Genomic DNA, 27484 nt, shown 5'->3' on the forward strand with positions numbered 1-27484 from the left:
AACAGCTTTCATTTGAGTCAAAACATGAACTAACGCCATTTTAGTTGAATAGTCCTCAAATTGACAAATAAAGTTGATGGAAAATTTGTTTGTGGAAAAAGTTCCAACATTACAGGAGTAAAGTATTATGTCATAATACTGCATGAAGAAAATGTACAAAGATTAAAGTCATTGTTTTATGGGAATAACATTGTAATATGAGAAGGTAAAATAACATAATTTTAGTAGCATAGGCTTGAAATATTCAACAAAAAATGCATACAGAATATATGCAAATATATATTAGAAGAATACATTAAAAATAGGATGCGAATAAAGAAGAAATATGACAAGAGGAATGTTGAATTAGTTGAAAAATAAAGAACAGCAGAAACAAAAAAAAATACTCAAATTTTAGAAGAATAAAGTCAAAATATTAAAAAGTCACAATTGAAAAAAAATAAACAAAATAAGAAATAATGTTATTTTTAGAAAGGTAGGTTGCGTAAAAAGTCAAATAAAGTCATAGTTATGAAAACAAAATTTTCAGGAAGAAAATAGTCGGGGGGAAAACAGCCTTCATTTGATGACTATAAAGTCAAAATATTTTAAAAAAAAGGACAATTTTATAAGAATAAACTCATAATATTATAAGGAAACAATTTTCTCATTTTATTCGCATACTGTTGAAATATTCAAGAAAAATATCAGAATATAATGAAAAACAAATTGCATTGCGGAAAAAGTTAGCATGTCACGAGATTAAAGTCAAAGTATTCTAAGAATAAAGTTATAAATGACAAGAAAAAACATTTGATGACACAACTTCCCGCTAACACCTGTGGTCGTAGAGCAATTTGAAGCCATGGTGTGGCTGTGGTTAACATCCAGTGATGGAGCTTTGCAACGCAAACACGGTTCGGAGGACAATCAAGATGAGCTGCTTTCTCTTGGCTTAACATAAAATGAATAAACCCCCCCTGACTCCGATATCTCCATAAGCCCACAAAGATCAGCGCCATGTTCGTTCCCATATGTACTGCTTAGGATTGAGAGCATCCTGCAAAGCAACAATGAAAGCCCTTTTATCTCACAGAAAAAAAAGCCCAAGCGTCCCAGGACAATGTATGCTAATAGAGTCAAACATTTATTTCAAACTGTCGCTTGTTGTTGCATCCCAGACTAAATGAGGAATATATTAGCGTAAAACGACACTTTATCTTAGGCAGATACGAAAATGTTCTCCGGGCATGTTGGGAATATTTAACAGCGCTTTGCTGGCTCTGTTTTGGTGCTGACAGTTGACTTTGTTTTTATTGCGCCTCACATCGAGCAAACCTGGCCATCGTGTTATTGCTGTGCCACCCCCACTCCTGTGGGTGTCACCAGTGAGCCTTTTGTCATTGCCCAAATGGACCCATGCTATAGTCAAAGATCCTCTATGTGTCAGGGGAGTGCCTCCCTTTTGAAGGACCTTCTGCAAAAATGCTAGTGACAAAAGCACTATAGTCAAAGATCCTCTATGCAACAGGAGTGCACCTCCGTTTTGAAGGACCTACTGCATAGACGCCATAGTCAAAGATCCTCTATGTGACAGGAATGCAGCTCTGTTTTGACCTACTGCAAAAACAGTAGTCAGAGATCCTCTATGAGACAGGAGATTGCCTGTTTTGAAGGACCTACTGAAAAAACACAAGTTGCAAAAATGCTACAGTCAAAGATCCTTGATGCGACAGGAGTGCGCCTCTGTTTTGAAGGACACACTGCAAAAACGCCATAGTCAAAGATCCTCTATGTGACAGGAATGCAGCTCTGTTTTGAAGGACCTGCTGCAAAAACGCCCTAGTCAAAGATCCTCTACGCGACAGGAGTGCGCCTCTGTTTTGAAGGACATTCTGCAATAACAGTAGTCAGAGATCCTCTATGAGACACGAGTTTGCATGTTTTGAAGGACTTTCTGCAACAATGCTAGTCAGAAAAACACTATCGTCAAAGATCCCCTATTCGACACAAGTGTGCCTCTGTTTTCAAGAACCTACTACAAAAACGCCAGTCAAAGATCCTCTATGCAACAGGAGTGCGCCTCCCTTTTGAAGAACATTCTGCAAAAAAGCTAGTGACAAAAGCACTATAGTCAAAGATCCTCTATGTGACAGGAGTGCAGCTCTGTTTTGAATAACTTACTGCAAAAACAGTAGCCAGAGATCCTCTATGAGACAAGAGATTGCCTGTTTTGAAGTCATACTGAAAAAACACAAGTTGCAAAAATGCTACAGTCAAAGATCCATGATGCAACAGGAGTGCACCTCTGTTTTGAAAGACCTACTGCATAAATGCCATAGTCAAAGATCCTCTATGTGACAGGAATGCAGCTCTGTTTTGAAGGACCTGCTGCAAAAACGCCCTAGTCAAAGATCCTCTATGCAACAGGAGTGCGCCTCCCTTTTGAAGGACATTCTGCAAAAACGCTGGTGACAAAAGCACTATAGTCAAAGATCCTCTATGTGACAGGAGTGCAGCTGTGTTTTGAAGAACTTACTGCAAAAACAGTAGCCAGAGATCCTCTATGAGACAGGAGATTGCCTGTTTTGAAGGACCTACTGAAAAAACACAAGTTGCAAAAATGCTACAGTCAAAGATCCTTGATGCGACAGGAGTGCACCTCTGTTTTGAAGGACACACTGCAAAAATGCTGGTGACAAAAGCACTATAGTCAAAGATCCTCTATGTGACAGGAGTGCAGCTCTGTTTTGAAGGACTTACTGCAAAAACAGTAGCCAGAGATCCTCTATGAGACAGGAGATTGCCTGTTTTGAAGGACCTATTGAAAAAACACAAGTTGCAAAAATGCTACAGTCAAAGATCCTTGATGCGACAGGAGTGCACCTCTGTTTTGAAAGACCTACTGCAAAAACGCCATAGGCAAAGATCCTCTATGTGACAGGAATGCTGCTCTGTTTTGAAGGACATACTGCAAAAACGCCATAGTCAAAGATCCTCTATGAGACAGGCGTTTGCATGTTTTGAAGGACTTTCTGCAACAACGCTAGTCAGAAAAACACTATCGTCAAATATCAATATTCGACACAAGTGTGCCTCTGTTTTGACGGACCTACTGCAAAAACGCCATAGTCAAAGATCCTCTATGCAACAGGAGTGCGCCTCCCTTTTGAAGGGCATTCTGCAAAAACGCTACTGCCAAAGCCCTGTAGTAAAAGATCCTCTATGTGACAGGAGTGCAGCTCTGTTTTGAAGGACTTACTGCAAAAACAGTAGTCAGAGATCATCTATGAGACAGGAGATTGCCTGTTTTGAAGTCATACTGAAAAAACACAAGTTGCAAAAATGCTACAGTCAAAGATCCTTGATGCGACAGGAGTGCCCCTCTGTTTTGAAGGACATTTTGCTAAAACACTGGTGACAAAAGCACTATAGTCAAAGATCCTCTATGTGACAGGAGTGCAGCTCTGTTTTGAAGGACTTACTGCAAAAACGCCATAGTCAAAGATCCTCTATGCGACAGGAGTGCGCCTCTGTTTTGAAGGATATACTGCAAAAACGCTAGTGACAAAAGCACTATAGTCAAAGATCCTCTATGTGACAGGAGTGCAGCTCTGTTTTGAAGGACTTACTGCAAAAACAGTAGTCAGAGATCCTCTATGAGACAGGAGATTGCCTGTTTTGAAGGACCTACGGAAAAAACACAAGTTGCAAAAATGCTACAGTCAAAGATCCTTGATGGAACAGGAGTGCGCCTCTGTTTTGAAGGACATTCTGCAAAAACGCTGGTGACAAAAGCACTATAGTCAAAGATCCTCTATGTGACAGGATTGCAGCTCAGTTTTGAAGGACTTACTGTAAAAACAGTAGTCAGAGATCCTCTATGGGACAGGAGATTGCCTGTTTTGAAGGACCTTCTGCAACAACGCTAGTCAGAAAAACGCTATAGTCAAAGATCCCCTATTTAACATAAGTGTGCCTCTGTATTGAAGGACCTACTGTAAAAATGCTGGCCAAAGATCCTCTATGCTGCATGTGTGCCTCTGTTTTGAAGGACCTACTGCAAAAACACTAGCCAACACTATGACAGTAAACTACTGTCTTCTTCATGCTATGACATAAAATACACTACTTCTAAAAATGTTCCTGACACATTAGGCGAATTTGCACAGTATCTGCATCGGCGATACAAGCCCGGATTGTATCGGATCGGAAATGAAATCGGTGCAATCACACATCACTAGTTGATAAATATAATATAGGTTATGAAATACATGTTAAGGTGGTTTTCAACAAGCGTGTGGTCGACTGTGAAAACTCACCCAGAAAACGACGACGAGTCGTGGACTAGCAGTGCTAATGCTGGACTGAAACCGCAAAATATAACTATATATCTTACAATACGCTTTTAATAACATTATTTAGTCGACCATGTAGCCACTTTTCCCAACCGACTGAACTTAAAACGGACACTTTACGGCCAGCCCACATAGTCTAAAACGGACACTCTATGCACAGCTAGCTTAATGAGTATGATGCGTTCACTGACTCACACAAAAATCAGGAATTCTCAGAAACCAAGTTTATTGAGTCACCTGTCAGGAATTACAACAGAAATTGTAGAAAGGGCAACCGTGCGCGAATTATAGATACCCCCGAGAGAAATAGAGAAAAAAAATAGTTACAAAAAAACTTCCAAACTGTTTACATTAATAGAGCATTGTACTTCCGCTACTTCCGTGTTCAGAGCGGATGAAACTTCAAATTAAGAGTGGCACATTCGTTGAGTTTCTGATACGGTTGCTTATAGGAAAGCAGTACACACAAGTGAAAGAACCCCATGTATGACTAATCAATGTATTTTCTCTCCAGCACCAGATGTCTCCAGTCACACTAACCAGGACCGAATGTCAGTCTTTTATTTTCAAAAGACGAATAACCATCACGGAAGTGACATTTTGTTCCTATAGTTATATCACTTTATACCGCTAAAATAGTGCAGTGAGAGATGCACAAAGGCTGAAGATGGAATTTAAAATATGCATTTGCGAGTTCTCACAGAAATTCGTCTCTTTTAAACCCATATTTTTTCCCTCGGTGGCTCCGTAAAAAATATTTTTTTAATATGTGTTTCTTTTTCAGCCATCACCCGGATGTGGTCTACTTCCTGTTAGGACCCCGCTAAAACGTTACCTCAACCTACACGGACCTCCTGGAAGAGATGAGAGCTAAGCAAAGAAGGTACAAGCACCGCATCGTTGTTTTGTTGCTAAATGATGCTAAATTCCGTGTTGACTCAACACATAATCATGAAACATGAAAGCGATACATTTTGTAGTTTTCCCCTTTCCAAGTATCCCTTTTGGCTAAAAACACCCCCCAGAAAGTAACAAAGTCGAGGTGATTGGTGCCGCATTCTAATTCGCTGCAAGCTTGTGTGAAGTCAGATAGAGGAACGTGATGATGATGGGAATTACAGTACTCCCTAACTGTTAATATGCAATCTAGAGTGTGTATCTCTATACCATATCCCCCCATGGAATGGCCCCAGTGGATTACAACACAGTCAGATCCACGAGTGGCATTGTAAAATGAAACTAAAAATGTAAAGGAAGAAATCAGACGGATATCGATATTGTTTGGAAGGGTTAGATATCCAGTAATCATCTTCTTCATTATTATTATTATTATTATTATTATTATTAAACAAGTCTGCAATTCTCTCTGAAAGTGGATCCTCCGTTTGCTAGCGAGCTGCTGGGAAAGATGGCCGACGTTCGTCGAGAGTCACGTGATCTCGCGAGCTCGCTCACAGCTCCTCGTGCCGCGTGCGTCCGATAGCCATCAGCTTGGAGAGTTGAGCGTTGAACTTTCCTTCCGTGTGGGTCACTGTGGGTCACAAGGGAGATCAATGCTAACGTCAGCCATCAGCGTGGGACGTTCGGCGTTACACACGAAAAACAACAACAACAACAACAAAAAAATCAAGTTATTGAATGTTTCACAACTGGGAAAGCACCAAAACAAATGCCGCGACTAAAAATTAGAAAATTAAATAACTTTTAAAAAGTAGTAATTTTTGAAAATAAATCGGAACCAATTTATTAAGGCAATATTTAAATAATAAAAAGGATATATTAATTTAATTTAAAGCGCATTGAGCTGGAACATTCAATTCCTTTGCCTTCCTGTATCGGGCACACTTCTAAGGGCAGCCTAATAATGAGTCAACAGCGCCACCTTGTGGACAACCTTATTGTCTACTTGTTTACGGCACTCCTTAAAATATTAATATTCGCAGAAAATTATAGTAGTGCTATAATACTTTTTTTTATAATATATCAGTACATTAGACATTTTCAGATATTGAATTTGTTTTTCCAAAAAATCACATTATATATTTGTATGTATTTTTTCCACCAATATTTCATTAAATCTTGAATTATATTAGTAGACATGTAACACCTTTTTAAAAATTTTGCATTTACGTTGATTAAACTCACCTGCGGACTCTCCTACGGTGTATTCCTCTGGACGAAGAACCACGTCACTCTGTCCCGCTGGCACTGCTGCTTGAGACTGCACACACACACACACACACACACACAACTTGTATATAACAGCATGATGGAGAAGGAGAGGAAGAAATTGGAGCACCAAGGTCAAGGGGATGCTGTGAAGGGTTGTTTCAGTAGTTCTTTTTGCCGCAATTATGAGTAAAGTTATTTTTTTCTGTGTTTGCAGCAGAGCGCACACACACACACACACTGCCAACAGTGTGTGTGTGTATGTGTCACCTTGCTGGAGGAAGGAGTGTCCACAATAATTGCTCAGGCAGAAAGAAAGCTTCCTTCCATGAAACAACTGTTTTCAACACAACTTCCTGTGCCAGCATTTGTTGGTTGGAGCCAGGACGTACGGAGGAGGGCTCAAACCCATCGGAGGATTAAAAAAATAAATAAATAAAAATAAAATAAGAGAGTGTGGTGGAAAATGTGCATTATAAAAATAAAAATAAATCCAGCAAAATTATGTCCTTTTTTGTTTTAGTTTTGTTGTGTGTGACATGCATTCTTCATACATAACACGACTGGTTCGGCGGCCATAACATTAGGTACAGCAAGGCTCTAGGACAGGGGTGGGCAAACTTTTTGACTCGCGGGCCGCATTGATATGACAAAATTTACGGGGGGGGGGCAGACTATATATTTTACACGTAACAGTCCACCTGGTATTATTGTATCTGTAAAATTGTCATGCAATCTGCTATTATTATTTATTTTATATTTATATTTAAACATTTTAAAAATATTATAATAATTACAATAAAATTAAAATAATAATTATTATATTATTATGTAAAATATGCAAATATAACAATAATATTATATATAATTAATATAATAATTAGCATTAATATAATAATTATAATAATCATAATAGTTCTAATAATAATTATAATAATCTAATAATAATAATAATTATTATTATTATGTGCTTGTGTCCCTTTTTTCAGGAGCACTTTATAAACAACAGACCATGTCAAAAAACGAAATTGATAAAACCATCAAAAGGTTGGCTCAGGCCATGATGCCAGGTTGTATGTTGAGTTTAAATGAAATACTTTGGAAAGATTGGGCGGGCCGTATTCAAACACTTGGCGGGCCGGATGTGGCCCCCGGGCCGTAGTTTGCCCACCCCTGCTCTAGGATGAAAGCCAACACTAGATAACACACGTACGCATTCAACAGCGAGCTCGGAGATGGCATGGGGGCTATTTGCGGCATGTTTAAAAAGAACATTTTCTTAAAATAACAGCAAAAAAAATTAATATTCAGCTCTAATTTGACATGATCAAAATATTAAGAGAAAAAAGTTTTAACGAGCAAGAGTACAATCATTTTAGGAAAAAAATAGGATGAAAATAGTCATTTTAGTAGCATGTTGAAGTATTACAAATGATATTTTTGGAATTTTGAGAATATTCACGTGTATTCATATATATATATATATACACACACATATATATATGTGTGTGTGTGTGTGTGTGTGTGTGTGTTTTTTGTCACATCACATCAGGCGGTTGAGTGGTTGAAAAAAGTTGTAACGAACAAAAGTACAATCATTTTAGGAAAAAAAATAGGATGAAAATAGTAGCATGTTGAAGTATTACAAATGTTATTTTTGGAATATTCATGTGTATTCATATATATATATATATATATATATATATATATACACACACACACACACACACACACATACATACACACACACACATATATATATGTGTGTGTGTTTTTGTTTTTTTTGTCACATCAGGCAGTCGAGTGGTTAGCGAGCAGACCTCACAGCTAGGAGACCAGGGTTCAATTCCACCCTCGGTAGAAAATGAATGAATATCATCCAATTTGTCATTTTAGGAAAATTAGGTTAGAGAAAAAGTTGTAATATTATGGGAATAAAGTCATAATATTTTGGACTCATTTCAACAAAGATTATTTTAGAAGAAATTGTAAAAGGTAAAAAAAAAAAAAAAGACTGAAGTTTGAAGGTAATATTATTTCACCGATATAGAGATGATGTGCATATTTTCTCTTCTAAGCATATAAGACGTACCGAGTACCCCGTGGGAGCCCGTACAAGCGGTTGTGACCCAGGCTGTAGAGCCAGTGCTGTTCTTAGGGTCACTTAGGGTCATGGACTCAGACCACTATCTCACTCACGAACCACCATCATCATACAGTATGATCTCTGTAAAGGCAGACGTATTGAGTGGAGTGTGGCCACCGGTGTGTGTGTTTATATGTCAGACACACCCCTTGTTGTGCTGCTAGCTCGGAAGCGTGGTTATTTGCGAGCTACACAAGAAAAGAAAAAATGTTCATCGGCGGTTCCACTTTCCGTGTTGATGATGTGACATTTGTGCCGACTCTGTAGTTTCCCCAACTCCTCCGAGAGCGAGCACTTTGACGGGGAGCGAGGAAAAGTGAGCGCTCGTATCTTTGTTCAAGCCGTGACTTGAGTGTGTGCGTCAGGAGAAAAACTGCCAATACGTAGCGTCACCAGGCGGGGGCGACCCGTGGCTGCTGGATTGGGCCAGACGTATTTGGACAACGACAAAGGTTTGACGATTTATGCCGCTATTCATCAAATATTTTAACACCCTTTAAAGGGCCTCCAGTCCAAATACTCCTGGATCTGAGTGTTCAGAATGAATGATTACACAAAGAGTTGTTCATACTTACGAAAGCATTTGCATGTTCAATTTTGGTGCCTTTCAACTCCATTTTGAACTGAGTGAAAAACAGGTATGATTTCCCCGTAGGCCTTAGAAGGGAAAAAAGGTGAATTAGTCGTCATATGTATAAAAGCATGGATGTTTATGTTGGGGGATGGATGTAAAAATCACAATAGTCACAATAATCACAATAGCATGAAGTTGAAATATTACAAATAATATTTTTGGAATTTTGACAATTTTGACAACTAGTTGGAAATGTAAAAAAACAGGAAAAAATGAAAAAAACAGCTGTAATTTTATTAAAAAAAAAGTCAAAATATGAAGAGAAAAAAGTCATATTCTAACAAGGAAAAGGACATTTCAGGAAAATAATATGATGAAAATAGTCACTTTAGTAGCATAAAGTTGAAATATTACAAATAATATTTTTGGAATTTTGAGAATATTAGGTTGCAGAAAAAAGATTCAAGTGTAAATATTATGGAAATAAAGTCATTCATTTTTTTGAACTAGTTGGAAATGCAAAAAAAAAACAGGAAAAAAATGGAAAAAAACAGCTGTAGTTTTATTATTAACAAAGTCAAAATATGAAGAGAAAAAAGTCATTCTAACAAGGAAAAATACATTTTAGGAAAAAAATATGAAAATAGTCATTTTAGTAGCATGAGGTTGAAATATTACAGATAATATTTTTGGAATTTTGAGAATATTAGGTTGCAGAAAAATTATTCAAGTGTAAATATTATGGAAATAAAGTAATTCATTTTTTTTAACTAGTTGGAAATGTAAAAAAAAACAGGAAAAAAATGGAAAAAAACAGCTGTAGTTTTATTATTAACAAAGTCAAAATATGAAGAGAAAAAAGTCATATTCTAACAAGGGAAAATACATTTTAGGAAAAAAATATGAAAATAGTCATTTTAGTAGCATGAGGTTGAAATATTACAGATAATATTTTTGGAATTTTGAGAATATTAGGTTGCAGAAAAAAGATTCAAGTGTAAATATTATGGAAATAAAGTCATTCATTTTTTGAACTAGTTGGAAATGTAAAAAAAAAACAGGAAAAAATGAAAAAAACAGCTGTAATTTTATTTAAAAGAAAGTCAAAATATGAAGAGAAAAAAGTCATATTCTAACAAGGAAAAATACATTTTAGGAACAAATGTGATGAAAATAGTCATTTTAGTAGCATGAAGTTGAAATATTACAGATAATATTTTTGGAATTTTGACAATATTAGGTTGCAGAAAAATTATTCAAGTGTAAATATTATGGAAATAAAGTCATTAATTTTTTTTGAACTACGTAGTTGGAAATGTAACAAAAAACAGGAAAAAATAGAAAAAAAACAGCTGTAATTTTATTTTTAAAAAAAGTCAAAATATGAAGAGAAAAAAGTCATATTCTAACAAGGAAAAATACATTTTAGGAAAAAAAATATGAAAATAGTCATTTTAGTAACATGAAGTTGAAATATTACAAATAATATTTTTGGAATTTTGACAATATTAGGTTGCAGAAAAATTATTCAAGTGTAAATATTATGGAAATAAAGTCATCAATTTTTTTGAACTACGTAGTTGGAAATGTAACAAAAAACAGGAAAAAATAGAAAAAAACAGCTGTAATTGTATTTAAAAAAAAGTCAAAATATGAAGAGAAAAAAGTCATATTCTAACAAGGAAAAATACATTTTAGGAACAAATGTGATGAAAATAGTCATTTTAGTAGCATGAAGTTGAAATATTACAAATAATATTTTTGGAATTTTGAGAATATTAGGTTGCAGAAAAATTATTCAAGTGTAAATATTATGGAAATAAAGTAATTCATTTTTTTTTAACTAGTTGGAAATGTAAAAAAACAGGAAAAAAATGGAAAAAAAACAGCTGTAGTTTTATTATTAACAAAGTCAAAATATGAAGAGAAAAAAGTCATATTCTAACAAGGAAAAATACATTTTAGGAAAAAAATATGAAAATAGTCATTTTAGTAGCATAAAGTTGAAATATTACAAATAATATTTTTGGAATTTTGAGAATATTAGGTTGCAGAAAAAAGATTCAAGTGTAAATATTATGGAAATAAAGTCATTCATTTTTTTTAACTAGTTGGAAATGTAAAAAAAAAAAAAACAGGAAAAAATAGAAAAAAACAGCTGTAATTTTATTTTTTAAAAAGTCAAAATATGAAGAAAAAAAAGTCATATTCTAACAAGGAAAGGGACATTTTAGAAAAAAATATGATGAAAATAGTCATTTTAGTGGCATGAAGTTGAAATATTACAAATAATATTTTTGGAATTTTGACAATATTAGGTTGCAGAAAAATTATTCAAGTGTAAATATTATGGAAATAAAGTCATTAATTTTTTTGAACTACGTAGTTGGAAATGTAACAAAAAACAGGAAAAAATGGTAAAAAACCAGCTGTAATTTTATTTTAAAAAAAGTCAAAATATGAAGAGAAAAAAGTCATATTCTAACAAGGAAAAGGACATTTTAGGAAAAAAAAATATGATGAAAATAGTCATTTTAGTAGCATGAAGTTGAAATATTACAGATAATATTTTTGGAATTTTGACAATATTAGGTTGCAGAAAAAAGTTTCAAGTGTAAATATTATGGAAATAAGTTGGAAATGTAAAATAAAAATAGAAAAAAATAGAAAAAAACAGCTGTAATTTTGTAAAAAACAAAAAAATATGAATAGAAAAAAATATGAAGAGAAAAAAGTCATATTCTAACAAGGAAAAAGAAATTTGTAATATGAAGAAAACAATGTATTTTTGGTAGCATGGAGTTGAAATCTTAAAGAATAATATTAGTTATAATATTATGACGGAAAAAAACAAAAAATAATGAAAACAATTAGGCTTAATATTATGTTGCCAGAGGCAGTGGGAGACAGGCAAAATGAGTAAACAAAGATGTCAGAAAGTGCCATCGATGAGCTCGGCTACACATTTCACTTTCTCCAGGCAATTCTGATATGAAATATGAAAAAAAATCCAAACTAATGATGGTCAAAATGCGTGTATGTAAATACAGTTGTATAAGCAGTGGTGCGACGTAATTATTAGTCAATGCCAACACAAGTCAACAATCCAGTCCACAATTGCCCCTAGGTCTATCACCATATCAAATTCTACGCGTCGATAATTGTGCTACAAACTAACGCTGATATTCAATATTATGGCAACATTTTTAGACAATTTTATCCTTCGTTTTAGTCATGAGGTGTCATTCACATTTCCACCACTAGTGTACCGTGTACCTGTGTGAGACATTGGCGCCACACAGAAGTCGCCTGTATGTTTTTGCATTGTAGCTAACGACACCGTCTACTTTGTGGCCGTGCACCGTTTGGTTTAGCTAGTAGCCCCGCCTCCACAAAGAGGTTGAATGAGATTAGAGCCCACTGTCTCCGTTCATTCCACTTATAGAACCAGTGCGCATAAACAGACGCAGAGTGAACCCTCTTGTCATCCAGCCTGTGTGGCACAGAGAGAAAAGCATATTGACCTGTTTTTTGTTTTTTAATCGTTCGTTATGGTGGAGTCATGAACACTGACATTAACAGAGGCCTGCACTTCTTCGGATGCTGTTGTGGGGTATTTTGTGACCTCTCGGATGAGGTCATTTTGGTCGGCCGGCCACCAACTTTATTGGCCATTGTGGATAACGGCTCTCACTGTGCTTGGCTGGAGTCCCAAAGCTTTAGAAATGGCTTTATAGCCAATTCAATTCATCTCAGTTAGGTTTTCTCGCTTAATAATAAAAACTTTCTTTTAAAAACTGCATTTTGTGTTGAGTTGTGTTGTTGTTGCCTAATATTTACATTTGTTTGATGATTTGAAACACTGAAGTGTGACAAACATGCACAGAAATAAGAAACCATATGTATATATATATATATAGCATCCGTTTATAGAATAAACATAATTTTGGACTAAAAAACCACCAAAGTAAATCATTTTTAGGGTGTAACGGTGCACCACGATCATGTAACAGAAACCCTGAAGGACAGCAGCATTAAAGTGTGTGTGTGTGTGTTTTAGCCTCACCTCCACACAGAGCATGAAAACAGTTTCTTGTCCTCACTGAGGCCCACACTCATTAGCCATTTCTGTAAACAGACGTAGTCACCATCATAAAAGTGTTGACTGACATGAACGATCCATCACATGTTGCAAGTGCAAGAGACCACCGCTTTCCCCACAGACAGTATCTGTTTCCATCTTTAATATACTCGTTGCCTCGTAATAAAACATGGAATGCAGCCATGCAGGTCACCAAGTATTCTGCCCGACCAAAAAAGCGCCGCACGATGAATGAAGAGGCATGCGTGCTACTTCCTGTGATGGACAACATCTCTGCAATGCTCACCTCGTTGGTTCCTCCTTGCGCGGCGAAAGAGAAGGAGCACTCATACCCTTCCTGCAAGAACACAACATTCCACATCATCAGTAGACCACACAGGAAGTGGAAAAAAATCATCAAATACGTAACACAATAATAAAATATATTCATTCATTCATTCATTTTTTACCGCTTATCCTCACGAGGGTCGCAGGGGTGCTGGAGCCTATCCCAGCTGTCTTCAGGCGAGAGGCGGGCTTCACGCTGGACTAGTGGCCAGTCAATCACAGAGCACATATAGACAAACAACCATTCACACTCACATTCATACCTATGGACAATTTGGAGTGGCCAATTAACCTAGCATGTTTTTGGAATGTGGGAGGAACCAAAGAAAACCCACTCGACCGCCGTGCAGAATTGAGAATAATAATAATGACAATTATTAGAGTCATTAATGCTATGTATTGCATTGCAGTGACGAATTCTAAATTCTAAATGTCACAATGACTAGATGCATGGCGGTCGAGGGGTTAGCACGCAGGCCTCACAGAGTTCAATTCCACCCTCTGGGTGGAGTTTGCATGTTGTGGGTTTTCTCCAGGTACTCCGGTTTCCTCCCACATTCCAAAAACATGCTAAGTTAATTGGCCACTCCAAATTGTCCATAGGTATGAATGTGGGTGTGAATGGTTGTTTGTCTATATGTGCCCTGTGATTAGCAGGCCAACAGTGCAGGGTGTACCCCGCCTCTCGCCCCAAGACATTTGGCATAGGCTCCAGCACCCGCCTGTAACTCTCGTGAGCATAAGCGGTAGAAAATGGATGAATGAAATGAATGAATGTCACAATGACTGAAAAAAACGGAGCAGAGATTGTCAACTGGTAGGTTGGGACGAAAAAAAAAGTGCATCGCAGATCCATTCTGGATGGATCGCAGACAGCATGAAAATATGCAACATACAACTCATGTCTGACTTCACTTCAAGTGATACATCCCATTTTCCCATTTGAATGTATGCATTATTTGTATGCATGCGGTTATCACATTATTCCTTATTCCCTTGGAAAAAATGCCTTAATAAATTCCTCATTGGACAAAAAACAAACAAACATTGGTTTGAATTATATAAAAAAATATTTAAAAAATAACTTTAGTGTAAGTGTAGAAATTAATAAAAACAAACAAACATTACTTAAATGAAAGTTTAAAAAAAACAATAAATAAAAACAAACATAATTCTATAAAAAAATAAGACAAAAAATACCAGCAATAATAGTAATAATTAGGACAGTATTGTCATTGTCAGTATTGGGAGACATAGGCTTCTCCATTGCTGCCCCCACCCTTTGGAACTCTTTGCCCCATTCACTCCGTGCTTGCCCTGACCTTCCCAGTTTCAAAAAACAACTAAAAACCCACCTCTTTAAATTTGTTTTTAATGTCTAACTTTTTATACCGCTGTTTGGATATTGTATTTGAATGCATCTTTTACTCAACTCTATTTTTATTTATTTTTCTCTACTGTAAAGCGTCTTTGAGTACTTTGAAAAGCGCTATACAAATAAAATGTATTATTATTTATTATTATTAAGACAACTGGGATAGGCTCCAGCACCCCTGCGACCCTCGTGAGGAAAAAGTGGTGTAAAATGAATGAATGAATTATTATTTATTATTATTAAGACACTTGGATAGGCTCCAGCGAGCCTTGTGATGATAAGCGGTAGAAAATGAATGCATATTCAAACCTAACAAAATGATCGTTAAATACTGTAAAATACGTAATAACAGTCCCAATAAAAAGTTGTGCTTCCTGTTCTTCCACCAATCAATGGCGCCGTTGTGGCAGCCATTGACGTGGCAGCGCTTTACTGGCTGTGACGTCATCAAACTGGGACGGAATGTAGTCTTTCCAGTTATGTTTGCCAACAGTTAGAAATTACCTTGCACCAAAATATGGCATTTGGGCATGACATTTAATTAAAGTCACAAATTTACTGAAAAATAAAATAAAAACAAAAAATTACTGTTGTCGGGATAGCGCAACAACGCACCAACCGAAAACTGATGACTGGAGAAGCTTATCGCCATGAATGAGACATTAAGAGATACATTCTTAGTTGCATTGCTTCGGTTTCAGTGCACGGAAGAAGAAATAGCTGAATGAATTAGCTGTGTCGCATGCTGTGTCAAAATGCATTATTAAAAGAAACACTTACAATGGAGTCGGTAAAGCTGTGCACCATTCCACCCGGTCTCACGTCAAACTCCGTCGTTTTCGTCTGCTCCTCCGTTGCCTGGGTCTGAATATATGACAGGAGCAACATGAAGATAAGAGAAAATGCTACTTCATGAGCACATAACTTTGCCATCTTTCCAGAGTGTGTGAATGTGAAGTATCCCATGTTATGAGTGGCGTCTTCTTCTGTGCCTTCTTGGCTGTTTTGAAATTCTATTTGTGTACACTGTCGCCATCTACTGATGAAAAATGTCAACGCACTTTACTGCTTTTTTTAAACCCGGAGCATACGCGTCAATCGTTAATTTTTTTAGCGGAAACTACTCCTTCCCTTTTTAGTAGTTTGTTATTGTTTTGTTATTGTTCCCCTATTTTAACTTTTACAATAATACTCCTCACGAAGGAGCACAGCTTCCGGTCCACTAACAACAAGCGGGAAAGACCGGTGTATCACTTCCTGCAGCCGGTAAAGTTCGGCCTTCAAAATAAAATAGGCCGAATAGTAAAATTGTAGTGTGACGCGATTTGCTAGCTGAAATTTTTGTAGATCAGAATTTACGTCATATTTTACTTCACTCACCCTTGTTTTTCTTTTAATGTCCCCATATTTTATAATGTAAATTTTGTATTCTCCTGAAACCCAGAAAAAGAAACGTGATATATATTTTTGCAGCCGTCTCTGTGTGGAGTTTGCATGTTCTCCCCGCGCATGCGTGGGTTTTCTCCGGGTACTCCGGTTTCCTCCCACATTCCAAAAACATGCTAGGTTAATTGGCGACTCCAAATTGTCCATAGGTATTGATTGTGAGTGTGAATGGTTGTTTGTCTATATGTGCCCTGTGATTGGCTGGCGACCAGTCCAGAGTGTACCCCGCCTCTCGCTCGAAAACAGCTGGGATAGGCTCCAGCAACCCTGCGACCCTCATTAGGATAAGCGGTAGAAAATGAATGAATATATTTTTGCTTTACACAATAGTCTTGGATGAAAATAATATAAAAAACATATTTTCCATGTCAGAAAATGTGTTTATTTTTTTTTAATTCAAACATCCACGGTAGACAACAGTGGACAACAGCCTCCGTTGCCACCAGAGTAATTCTTTCATGCGTCATCTTGTTTTTAGCGATGTCTAAACAGAAATGATCCATAGCCACAAACCACTCTATGAAGCAAACGCCATAAAAAATGACTGTGAGGCATAGACAGTACATAGCTGACGACATGTTTCACACCGCCACTTGTCAGCAAACAAGTCTGCGAACAAGATTCCTCCAAACCAAGAATGGCAATGTACAGCAGATGTGACATGTTGGCTTCAACAAAAACCACCTAGCGCCCACATGTGCATTCCTCCTCACAGCAGAGACACAAACCATTGCCATGTCTGTTAATACATGTCTGACTATGCACATACACTGGAAATCTCTGGAGCCCTAAAACAGGCCCCAGTCAAGTGTGACACCTGAACATATGTTTGGCACCAACCGAGAAACTTCAACATTGTCTGACAGTCACATGTGAAAGCCAAAAAAAAAAAAAAAACGTTTATAAGGTTACTCTGGTCTTGGATGCCTCGTCTTCTGTCCAATTGCACAGACAATAAAGACTAGAGTTTGGATGTTCTCCCCGTGCATGCGTGGGTTTTCTCCAGGCACTCCTATAAAAATGGCTAAAAATGTGACAACGACAATGTTATCATGTTAACATTCTAACATTAGCATGCTGACACCCAGCATAATAGTGTCTACCTAAAAAAATGGCTAAAAATGCGACAATGACAATGTTAGCATGTTAACATTTGAACATTCAAAATATGTTAGCATGCTAATTAGCAAGTTCATATTCATGGAATTTGCAAAAATGCAATGTTAACATGCTAAAGTTAGCATGATAACACCCAGCATAAAGTGTCTACCTATGAAAATGGCTACAAATGCGACAATGACAATGTTATCATGTTGACATTCTAACATTAGCATGCTGACACCCAGCATAATAGTGTCTACCTATGAAAATGGCTACAAATGCGACAATGACAATATTAGCATGTTAACATTTGAACAGTAGAATGCTAACACCTAACATAAGTGTTTGTACAAGTGTCTACCTCTGTAAATGCTAAAAATGTTCAATTAGCAAGTTCAGATTCAAAAAATTTGCAAAAAATGCAATGTTAACATGCTAAGGTTAGCATGCTAACACCCAGCATAATAGCATTTACCTATAAAAATGGTTAAAATGTGACAAAGACAATGTTAGCATGTTAACATTTGAACATTAGAATGCTAACACCTAACATAAGGGTTTGTACAAGTGCCTACCTCTGTAAATGCTAAAAATGTTCGAAATATGTTAACATGCTAATTAACAAGTTCATATTCATGAAATTTGCAAAAAATGCAATGTTAACATGCTAAAGTTAGCATGCTAACACCCAGCATAATAGTGTCTACCAATAAAAATGGCTAAAAATGCGACAATGACAATGTTAGCATGTTAACATTTGAACATTAGAATGCTAACACCTAACATAAGTGTTTGTACAAGTGCCTACCTCTGTAAATGCTAAAAATGTTCGAAATATGTTAGCATGCTAATTAACAAGTTCATATTCATGAAATTTGCAAAAAATGCAATGTTAACATGCTAAAGTTAGCATGCTAACACCCAGCATAATAGTGTCTACCAATAAAAATGGCTAAAAATGCGACAATGACAATGTTAGCATGTTAACATTTGAACATTAGAATGCTAACACCTAACATAAGTGTTTGTACAAGTGCCTACCTCTGTAAATGCTAAAAATGTTCGAAATATGTTAGCATGCTAATTAACAAGTTCATATTCATGAAATTTGCAAAAAATGCAATGTTAACATGCTAAAGTTAGCATGCTAACACCCAGCATAATAGTGTCTACCAATAAAAATGGCTAAAAATGCGACAATGACAATGTTAGCATGTTAACATTTGAACATTAGAATGCTAACACCTAACATAAGTGTTTGTACAAGTGCCTACCTCTGTAAATGTTAAAATGTTCGAAATATGTTAGCATGCTAATTAGTAAGTTCATATTCATGAAATTTGCAAAAAATGCAATGTTAACATTCTAAAGTTAGCATGCTAACTGTCAGCATAATAGTGTCTACCTATAAAAAGGGCTAAAAATGTGACAATGCCAATGTTAGCATGTTAACATTTGAACATCAGAATGCTAACACCTAACATAAGTGTTTGTACAAGTGCCTACCTCTGTAAATGCTAAAAATGTTTGAAATATGTTAGCATGCAAATTAGTAAGTTCATATTCATGAAATTTGCACAAAATGCAATGTTAACATGCTAAAGTTAGCATGCTAACACCCAGCACAATAGCATTTACCTATAAAAATAGTTAAAAATGTGACAAAGACAATGTTAGCATGTTAACATTTGAACATTAGAATGTTAACACCTAACATAAGTGTTTGTACAAGTGCCTACCTCTGTAAATGCTAAAAATGTTCAAAATATGTTAACATGCTAATTAACAAGTTCATATTCATGAAATTTGCAAAAAATGCAATGTTAACATGCTAAAGTTAGCATGCTAACACCCAGCATAATAGTGTCTACCAATAAAAATGGCTAAAAATGCGACAATGACAATGTTAGCATGTTAACATTTGAACATTAGAATGCTAACACCTAACATAAGTGTTTGTACAAGTGCCTACCTCTGTAAATGCTAAAAATGTTCGAAATATGTTAACATGCTAATTAACAAGTTCATATTCATGAAATTTGCAAAAAATGCAATGTTAACATGCTAAAGTTAGCATGCTAACACCCAGCATAATAGTGTTTACCAATAAAAATGGCTAAAAATGCGACAATGACAATGTTAGCATGTTAACATTTGAACATTAGAATGCTAACACCTAACATAAGTGTTTGTACAAGTGCCTACCTCTGTAAATGTTAAAATGTTCGAAATATGTTAGCATGCTAATTAGTAAGTTCATATTCATGAAATTTGCAAAAAATGCAATGTTAACATGCTAAAGTTAGCATGCTAACTGCCAGCATAATAGTGTCTACCTATAAAAAGGGCTAAAAATGTGACAATGACAATGTTAGCATGTTAGTATTCTAACATTAGAATGCTAACACCTAACATAAGTGTTTGTACAAGTGCCTACCTCTGTAAATGCTAAAAACGTTCGAAATATGTTAGCATGCTAATTAGCAAGTTCATATTCATGAAATTTGCAAAAAAATGCAATGTTAACATGCTAAAGTTAGCATGCTAACACCCAGCATAATAGTGTCTACCAATAAAAATGGCTAAAAATGCGACAATAACAATGTTAGCATGTTAACATTCTAACATTAGCATGCTGACACCCAGCATAATAGTGTCTACCAATAAAAATGGCTAAAAATGCGACAATGCCAATGTTAGCATGTTAACATTTGAACATTAGAATGCTAACACCTAACATAAGTGTTTGTACAAGTGCCTACCTCTGTAAATGCTAAAAATATTCGAAATATGTTAGCATGCTAATTTGCAAGTTCATATTCATGAAATTTGCAAAAAATGCAATGTTAACATGCTAAAGTTAGCATGCTAACTGCCAGCATAATAGTGTCTACCTGTAAAAATGGCTGAAAATGCGACAATGACAATGTTATCATGTTAACATTCTAACATTAGCATGCTAAAACTTAGCATGCTTAGCAACTCAGTGTCTGCTGAAGTTCTTATTCATGAAAATTAAAAAAAAACTAAATTTGAAACACTTCTATGCTAGGACTATGTTATGCTAGTCATAGCATTTCAGTATGTGGAATCAAACTATGGAATGGATTGAGTAAGGGAATCAAACAATGCACAACGATGAGCCAATTCAAGAAACAATACAAGCAGTTGATGTTTGCTAAATACAAGGATGAAGAGTCTTGAACCAGTCATGATGTGCTATATATATCACTATATTGACACTTACTATGGTACCCATTATGGCATTGGATGCTCATATCACCGAGTACTTTGGTATGAGACAAAAAAAAAAAAAAATTAAAAAAAATTTAAAAAAAATTTAAAATGTAAAAAAATGAAAAAAATAAAGAAAAAATTAAAAAAATTAATAAAATAAATTTATAAATAAAATAAATTTGCTAAATACAAGAATGAAGAGTCTTGAACCAGTCATGATGTGCTATATATATCACTATATTGACACTTACTATGGTACCCATTATGGCATTGGATGATCATATCACCGAGTACTTCAGTACTTAAACTTTATTATGGAAAGCAGGAAGTGAACAAATGTAACAGTTAGTGATTGTAAAAGTACCAGATGGAGGGGTAGGATTTAATAAGCTTTGCTTCTTCCTACTCCTTTTGGACATGTGGAACTGGGAACTGATTATGTGATGCATTCAATTGTAATCTGATGCATGTTCAAATGAAATAAAACCATTACCATTACCATTACATTAACATGCTAACACCTAGCATGATAGTGGTCAGTGCTTATATATGTCTACCCATGAAAATAGTAAAAAAATGGTTAGGTAATGGTAAGGTTACACATCCATCCATCCATTCATCCATTTATTTTCTATGCCGCTTATCCTCAGTTGGGTCACGGGTATGCTAGAGCCTATCCCAGCTGTCTTTGGGCATGAGGCGGGGTATGCGGTAACAAAATGAAAGTTATTTGCAGATAACTTGGCCTGGAGTCGCCTGATGTGTCAATAGGCAGGATAACGTTCTTGTTGGCAAAGTCGAGTTCGGAAATGGAATATTTCCTTACTCTGCTGCCGTTGAAGACTTTGCAAACAGCTGACACATCACCACAGACACGCTGACGTGTTCCTCACATCCATAGTGTGTGCCCAGAGTCTGGGAAATGAGCGTCATTAGTCAAGAGCTCGGTCTGAACGTTAAAAAAAAAGGAGCGGTGCGGTCTATTTGCTATCCAAAATGGTTTGTTTGTCGCCAAGAGAGGAAGTTAGTGTTGGTGCGAGCACATCATGACTGGATAAATATGTTTCCCTGACATCCTGCTAGAGCAGGGGTCGGCAACCTTTACTATGAAAAGAGCCATTTTACCCCCTTGCACACTAAAGAAAAATAACCTGGAGCCGCAAAACATATGTTTAAAACAATTAGGGGGTATCAAAGTAGTTCAGATAACAAAAGACGAGTTGGAGTACTCTTGCTAGTATTGGAGATAAACTTACATAAATATATGTGTAAAGTACAGTAAACTTACCTTATTTGTTTACTCTGGCGCAAACAAGTTCCCATGCACCAGTTTTTTTAAAAAATGATCTCTAATATATTTTTTGGAATTATCAAGTAGTTCTGGGAAAGTATTACTTCACCATTCAGTGGTGGCCAGCCAATCACAGGGCACATATAGACAAACAACCATTCACACTCACATTCATACCTATGGACAATTTGGAGTCGCTAATTAACCAAGCATGTTTTTGGAATGTGGGAGGAAACCGGAGTACCCGGAAAAAAACCCACACATGCACGGGGAGAACATGCAAACTCAGGGTGGAATTGAACTCAGGTCTTCTAGTTGTGAGGCCTGCGCGCTAACCACTCGTACGCCGTGCAGCCCATAGTAAAGTATTACTTATTTTCCTTCATGTTTACTTGTGTGAGAGAGAACTGAATAGCATCCTGTCTGCTGTCAGAACTCAGTCAGGATGCATTCATGGTCTCACACAAAGTTGGATTTTTTTAAACTCATTACAAACACATGCATTTTCCCCACTCGGGTGTTAAAAAATATTCAAACATTGCAAAGGGAGCCACAACAAAGAGGCTGAAGAGCCACATGCGGCTCTGGAGCCGCAGGTTGCTGACCCCTGTGCTAGAGGAAGCGACATTTGCATGCACGGGAGTGTGATGTGTGATGTTCCATGTTCCGTGTGATGTGTTTTTGCCCACCGACCCGCACTGCAAAATTCACCCCTCCAAAACATAAGTACAGGGTACTTAAGTACATAAAATCAATCCAATCAGTGCAAAAAATACGCACAAAAAGTAAGTAACCTACCCCATTTAACCCAACCCAAACATACAACTACTAGTAAAACAGCTTGGATGTTCACACGCATTTATATTTGTAACCCCCCATCCCGCTACATTTAAATGGTATGTCCGGATTCTCAAAGAATAACGAAAAGCTCGACAAAATGTCCGTCATTTGCAAAGAATGTGCAAAAAGGGGACACCACCCCGTCTAGTTCCTCGTCAGACAAACCAAGGGAAAACCAAGCTACAAGATCAGACAGAATAATTTCCCAAAAACACAGGATCCTGGGCTGAGTTTCTCTTCCAATGTGTGGCAGAGAAGAGCGGAAACCTCAAATAATTCTGGCCACCTGAGCAGGAGAAGGAGGGGGAAGTGATCAGAACTAATAGCAGATTATTTTTAAGTCATTCAAGACACTAATCGAAAAAGGAATGAACTCAAGTAAATGTGGAAACTGAAGGAGAAACTGAGACAAGACAAATGATCAGCGGTAAAGAAGAAAGTTTCTGTTGGACCTGCTGTCCGTGGCTGTTTTGTCCCTCCTCTTTTGTCGGCAAAAGCTAAGTCTCGTCTCCTGTCTTTGACTCTCCTGGCTTCCTCCATTTTCCTTTCTCCTCACATTCCCCTTACCTTCTGGTTTCCTCAGCTCCTGGAACATTACAGCTTCCAACCCATACACCTACACTAATCATTGTGAACTATTTAACCCCCTGCAAACACTACACACACACATACACATACACACACACACACTCAAACGCCTCACAGAGAGAAAAGACTATCTGGGTTCCTAATTTATCGGATTTAATTAATGGACATTTAATTTATTTTTTGTGAATCCGCTTTTGAGTTTGCAGTAGATTATTTTGTGAATATGACTTTTTTCATTATGAGAATTTGAGGGATTTTTTTTTGTGATTACATTGAATATAAATGATGATTTGAAGGATTCTTTGTGATTACATTGAATATAAATGATAATTTGAAGGATTTTTTGTGATTACATTGAATATAAATGATAATTTGAAGGAATTGAAGGATTTTTTGTGATTACATTGAATATAAATGATAATTTGAAGGATTTGAAGGATTTTTTGTGATTACATTGAATATAAATGATAATTTGAAGGATTCTTTGTGATTACATTGAATATAAATGATAATTTGAAGGATTCTTTGTGATTACATTGAATATAAATAATAATTTGAAGGATTTGAAGGATTTTTTGTGAATGCATTGAATATAAATGATAATATGAAGAATTTGATTTTTTTTTTTGAAGGAAGTAAATGCAAATGATGATTTGAATAATTTGAATGTTCTTTTTCTGGATTTGAATATAAATGATATTGACTTTGAGTATCTTATGTATTTTTTATGTATTATTATTATTATTATTATTATTATTATTATTATTATTATTATTATTATTATTATTATTATTATTATTATTATTATTATTATTATTAATATTATTATTATTATTATTATATTAGATTATTATAATTATTATTAGAACTATTATGATTATTATAATTATTTTATTAATGCTAATTATTATATTAATTATATATACTATTATTGTTATATTTGCATATTTTACATAATAATAATATAATAATTATTATTTTAATTTTATTGTAATTATTATAATATTTTATTATTTTTAAAATATTTAAATATAAATATAAAATAATAAATAATAATAGCAGATTGCATGACAATTTTACAGATACAATAATACCAGGTGGACTGTTATGTGGAAAATATATAGTCTGCCCCCCCCATAAATTTTGTCATATCAATGCGGCCCGCGAGTCAAAAAGTTTGCCCACCCCTGGGCTAGCCGGATGAATAAATCCAAAGGTTATCTTGTTAATTGACAGGTCAGTTTATCTTTTCCCTGTCTGGCACCCAACCATTGTTCCTATTTTTAATCGTTTTGATACCTTTGGTAAAAGCCTACGCTACAAATGTCCGCCTGCAACCTCCTGACGATAAGAAGGAAAGTCAGCCCCGATTCTTGCATCCCAGGGCTTTTTGTAGATCTCCTCAGATGGGGTGGAGTCGGGGGATGTGTGGGGAATGGATCAGGATCACATTCCCGGACCAGATGCTTCCTCTTTGATCCCGTTATCTTTGCTGCCTCCTGGGTAAATGATCGTAAATACCTAGGACCCTTCTGGGTCTTTTGTTTCTCCCCCAATGACCTCTGAAAAAGACAACAAGAACCACAACACAGGGTATTGTGCCCTGACATCTGTTAACTGACCCTTTACTGGTACAGGCCACAGCTTGACCTGATACTTATCTACCCTAGCTCAAAGACCACTATTTAAAAATTACATTTGGCTACAAGGGCCGTGGAAACCATTCTGACGCCTAGTCGGGACATGACAGAAACCTAATTCTAACCAGTTTATTTCGGCTCTGCTAACTCACAACAAGAGTTACCTGAATCACATCAGGGATGGAGCTGGTCCAAAATCACATAATCATATTTAAAAAAAAAAAAACAAAACCTGACAAGCAAGCCTACGATGCAGAACAGTTTGCCGTTCTAGTTCAACCAGCTAGGGCAGGGGTCGGGAACCTTTTTGGCGAAGAGAGCCATGAAGGCCAGATATTTTAAAATGTGTATCTGTGAGAGCCATATACATTTTTTTAAACATTGAATACAATAAAATGTGTGCATTTTTATGTAAGACCAACAGTTTTAGATAATGGGCTCTAATTACGTAGACCAGGCACACTACCCCACGCCAATGGGGTGTGGCCAGCACACTTTCGTGAGCAGCGCAGTGTCTAATAATAAATCAAATACTTGTTGCCATTAATACAACTTCTGTTGCTGCATAATTTTGCACCGTACTCCGTAGACGTATTTCATTCTTTTGTCCATCTTCGTCAGAAGGCTTGGTTCTGCAGCTTTAGCTATTTGACTAAAGGAGGAAAGTTTACATTTACATGTTTTTTTGACATCTCAATGACCGAGGTAGACTACAGCATTACCCAGTAATAATCAAGTTTTGGTGTTTGACCTGGAAAATATCATCAGGAAAGATAGATATGGTTGGCCATATTGCTGCAGAATATAGATCAGAGGTAGGGAACCTATGGCTCGGGAGCCAGGTAGGGCTCTTTTGATGACTGTATCTGGCTCTCAAGCATTTCTTACCACAATAAAAATGTATTTTTGCTAACATTTTAAAGTAAACCATCACAGAAATGACTTTTTTATGCATTTTAATTTGTCCATCTATTTTCTACTGCAATACGGCCAACCATATCTATCTTTCCTGATGATATTTTCCAGGTCAAACACCAAAACTCGATTATTACTGGGTAATGCTGTAGTCTACCTCGGTCATTGAGATGTCAAAAAAACATGTAAATGTAAACTTTCCTCCTTTAGTCAAATAGCTAAAGCTGCAGAACCAAGCCTTCTGACGAAGATGGCCAAAAGAATGAAATACGTCTACGGAGTACGGTGCAAAACTATGCAGCAGCAGAAGTTGTATTAATGGCAACAAGTATTTGATTTATTATTAGACACTGCGCTGCTCACGAAAGTGTGCTGGCCACACCCCATTGGCGTGGGGTAGTGTGCCTGGTCTACGTAATTAGAGCCCATTATCTAAAACTGTTGGTCTTACATAAAAATGCACACATTTTATTGTATTCAATGTTTAAAAAAATGTATATGGCTCTCACAGATACACATTTTAAAATATCTGGCCTTCATGGCTCTCTTAGCCAAAAAGGTTCCCGACCCCTGATATAGATGGACGAATTAAAATGCATAAGAAAGTTGTTGATTTTGAATATTATTTTTAACAGTCATTTCTGTGATGGTTTACTTTAAAATGTTAGCAAAAATACATTTTTATTGTGGTAAGAAATGCTTGAGAGCCAGATACAGTCATCAAAAGAGCCATACCTGGCTCCCAAGCCATAGGTTCCCTACCTCTGGTATAGAGTATATGTCTATGACAGCAATGAAGACGTAGTTGCTTGTGGAGGACAGTAAAGTCATGAATGATTGTTATATGACTATTGGCTCTGATACTTGTTTACGTCAGCCTCTCTCTCTCACACACACACACACACACACACACACACACACACACACACACACGTCAACATTAGGACAGCTGCTGACGTCCATGTTTTGCAGTCCGGTTTTCCAGGTTTCGTCTGCGGATCTGTGAAATGTCTCTCCTCCTTGCCATGTGGGGTGGAGGAGGACGGCTGACAGGCATCTCTGTGCAGCCTGCAGGTTGAACACCACCACCTGCCCTCAGCAAACACCCCCACGAGGGGAAATGAGGAGGAGGTTGGGGCACCCAACTGTCTCGCACGTTCTGATTCACCCTCGTGGTTCCTTTCCAAAAGGGAGTGGAAACATTGGGGATGTGAAATGAGGTCAAATTTTGGGTGATGTGGAAATGTTTGCTATTGATTTGGGGGCCGGCCCGCCAGATTTGGCGCTACCTCTTCACAAATGGTCATAATATTACGAGAAAAAAGTAACTTCACGAGAATAACATCATAAGATTATGAAGAAAAATAACATTTTATGAGCAGGAAGTTGGAATCTT

General features: G+C 36.4%; 2 protein-coding genes across 2 annotated transcripts in view; one reads left to right on the forward strand and one right to left on the reverse strand.

Moving 5' to 3' along the window:
- LOC131129106 (uncharacterized) overlaps positions 1 to 7124 on the forward strand; it is a 32121-nt gene extending 24997 nt beyond the window's left edge. Inside the window, exons 3-4 of the mRNA XM_058072264.2 lie at positions 5122 to 5220; positions 6724 to 7124. The gene's annotated coding sequence lies outside the window, so the exon portion shown is untranslated. The remainder of the gene's footprint in view (positions 1 to 5121; positions 5221 to 6723) is intronic.
- On the reverse strand, positions 4557 to 16045 carry mydgf (myeloid-derived growth factor). The gene is made up of 6 exons (XM_058072270.2): positions 15811 to 16045; positions 13615 to 13665; positions 13293 to 13354; positions 9228 to 9309; positions 6483 to 6558; positions 4557 to 5868 (listed from the first exon to the last, which is right to left on the reverse strand). Exons 1-6 carry the CDS (start codon positions 15994 to 15996, stop codon positions 5789 to 5791), a joined length of 537 nt encoding a protein of 178 aa, XP_057928253.2. The 5' UTR covers positions 15997 to 16045; the 3' UTR covers positions 4557 to 5788.
- Positions 16046 to 27484: the final 11439 nt, after the last annotated feature.

This window comes from Doryrhamphus excisus, linkage group LG4 (genome assembly GCF_037039965.1).
Source record: "Doryrhamphus excisus strain RoL-2023G ecotype Guam linkage group LG4, RoL_Dexc_Guam_v1.1, whole genome shotgun sequence".
NCBI lineage: Eukaryota > Metazoa > Chordata > Actinopteri > Syngnathiformes > Syngnathidae > Doryrhamphus > Doryrhamphus excisus.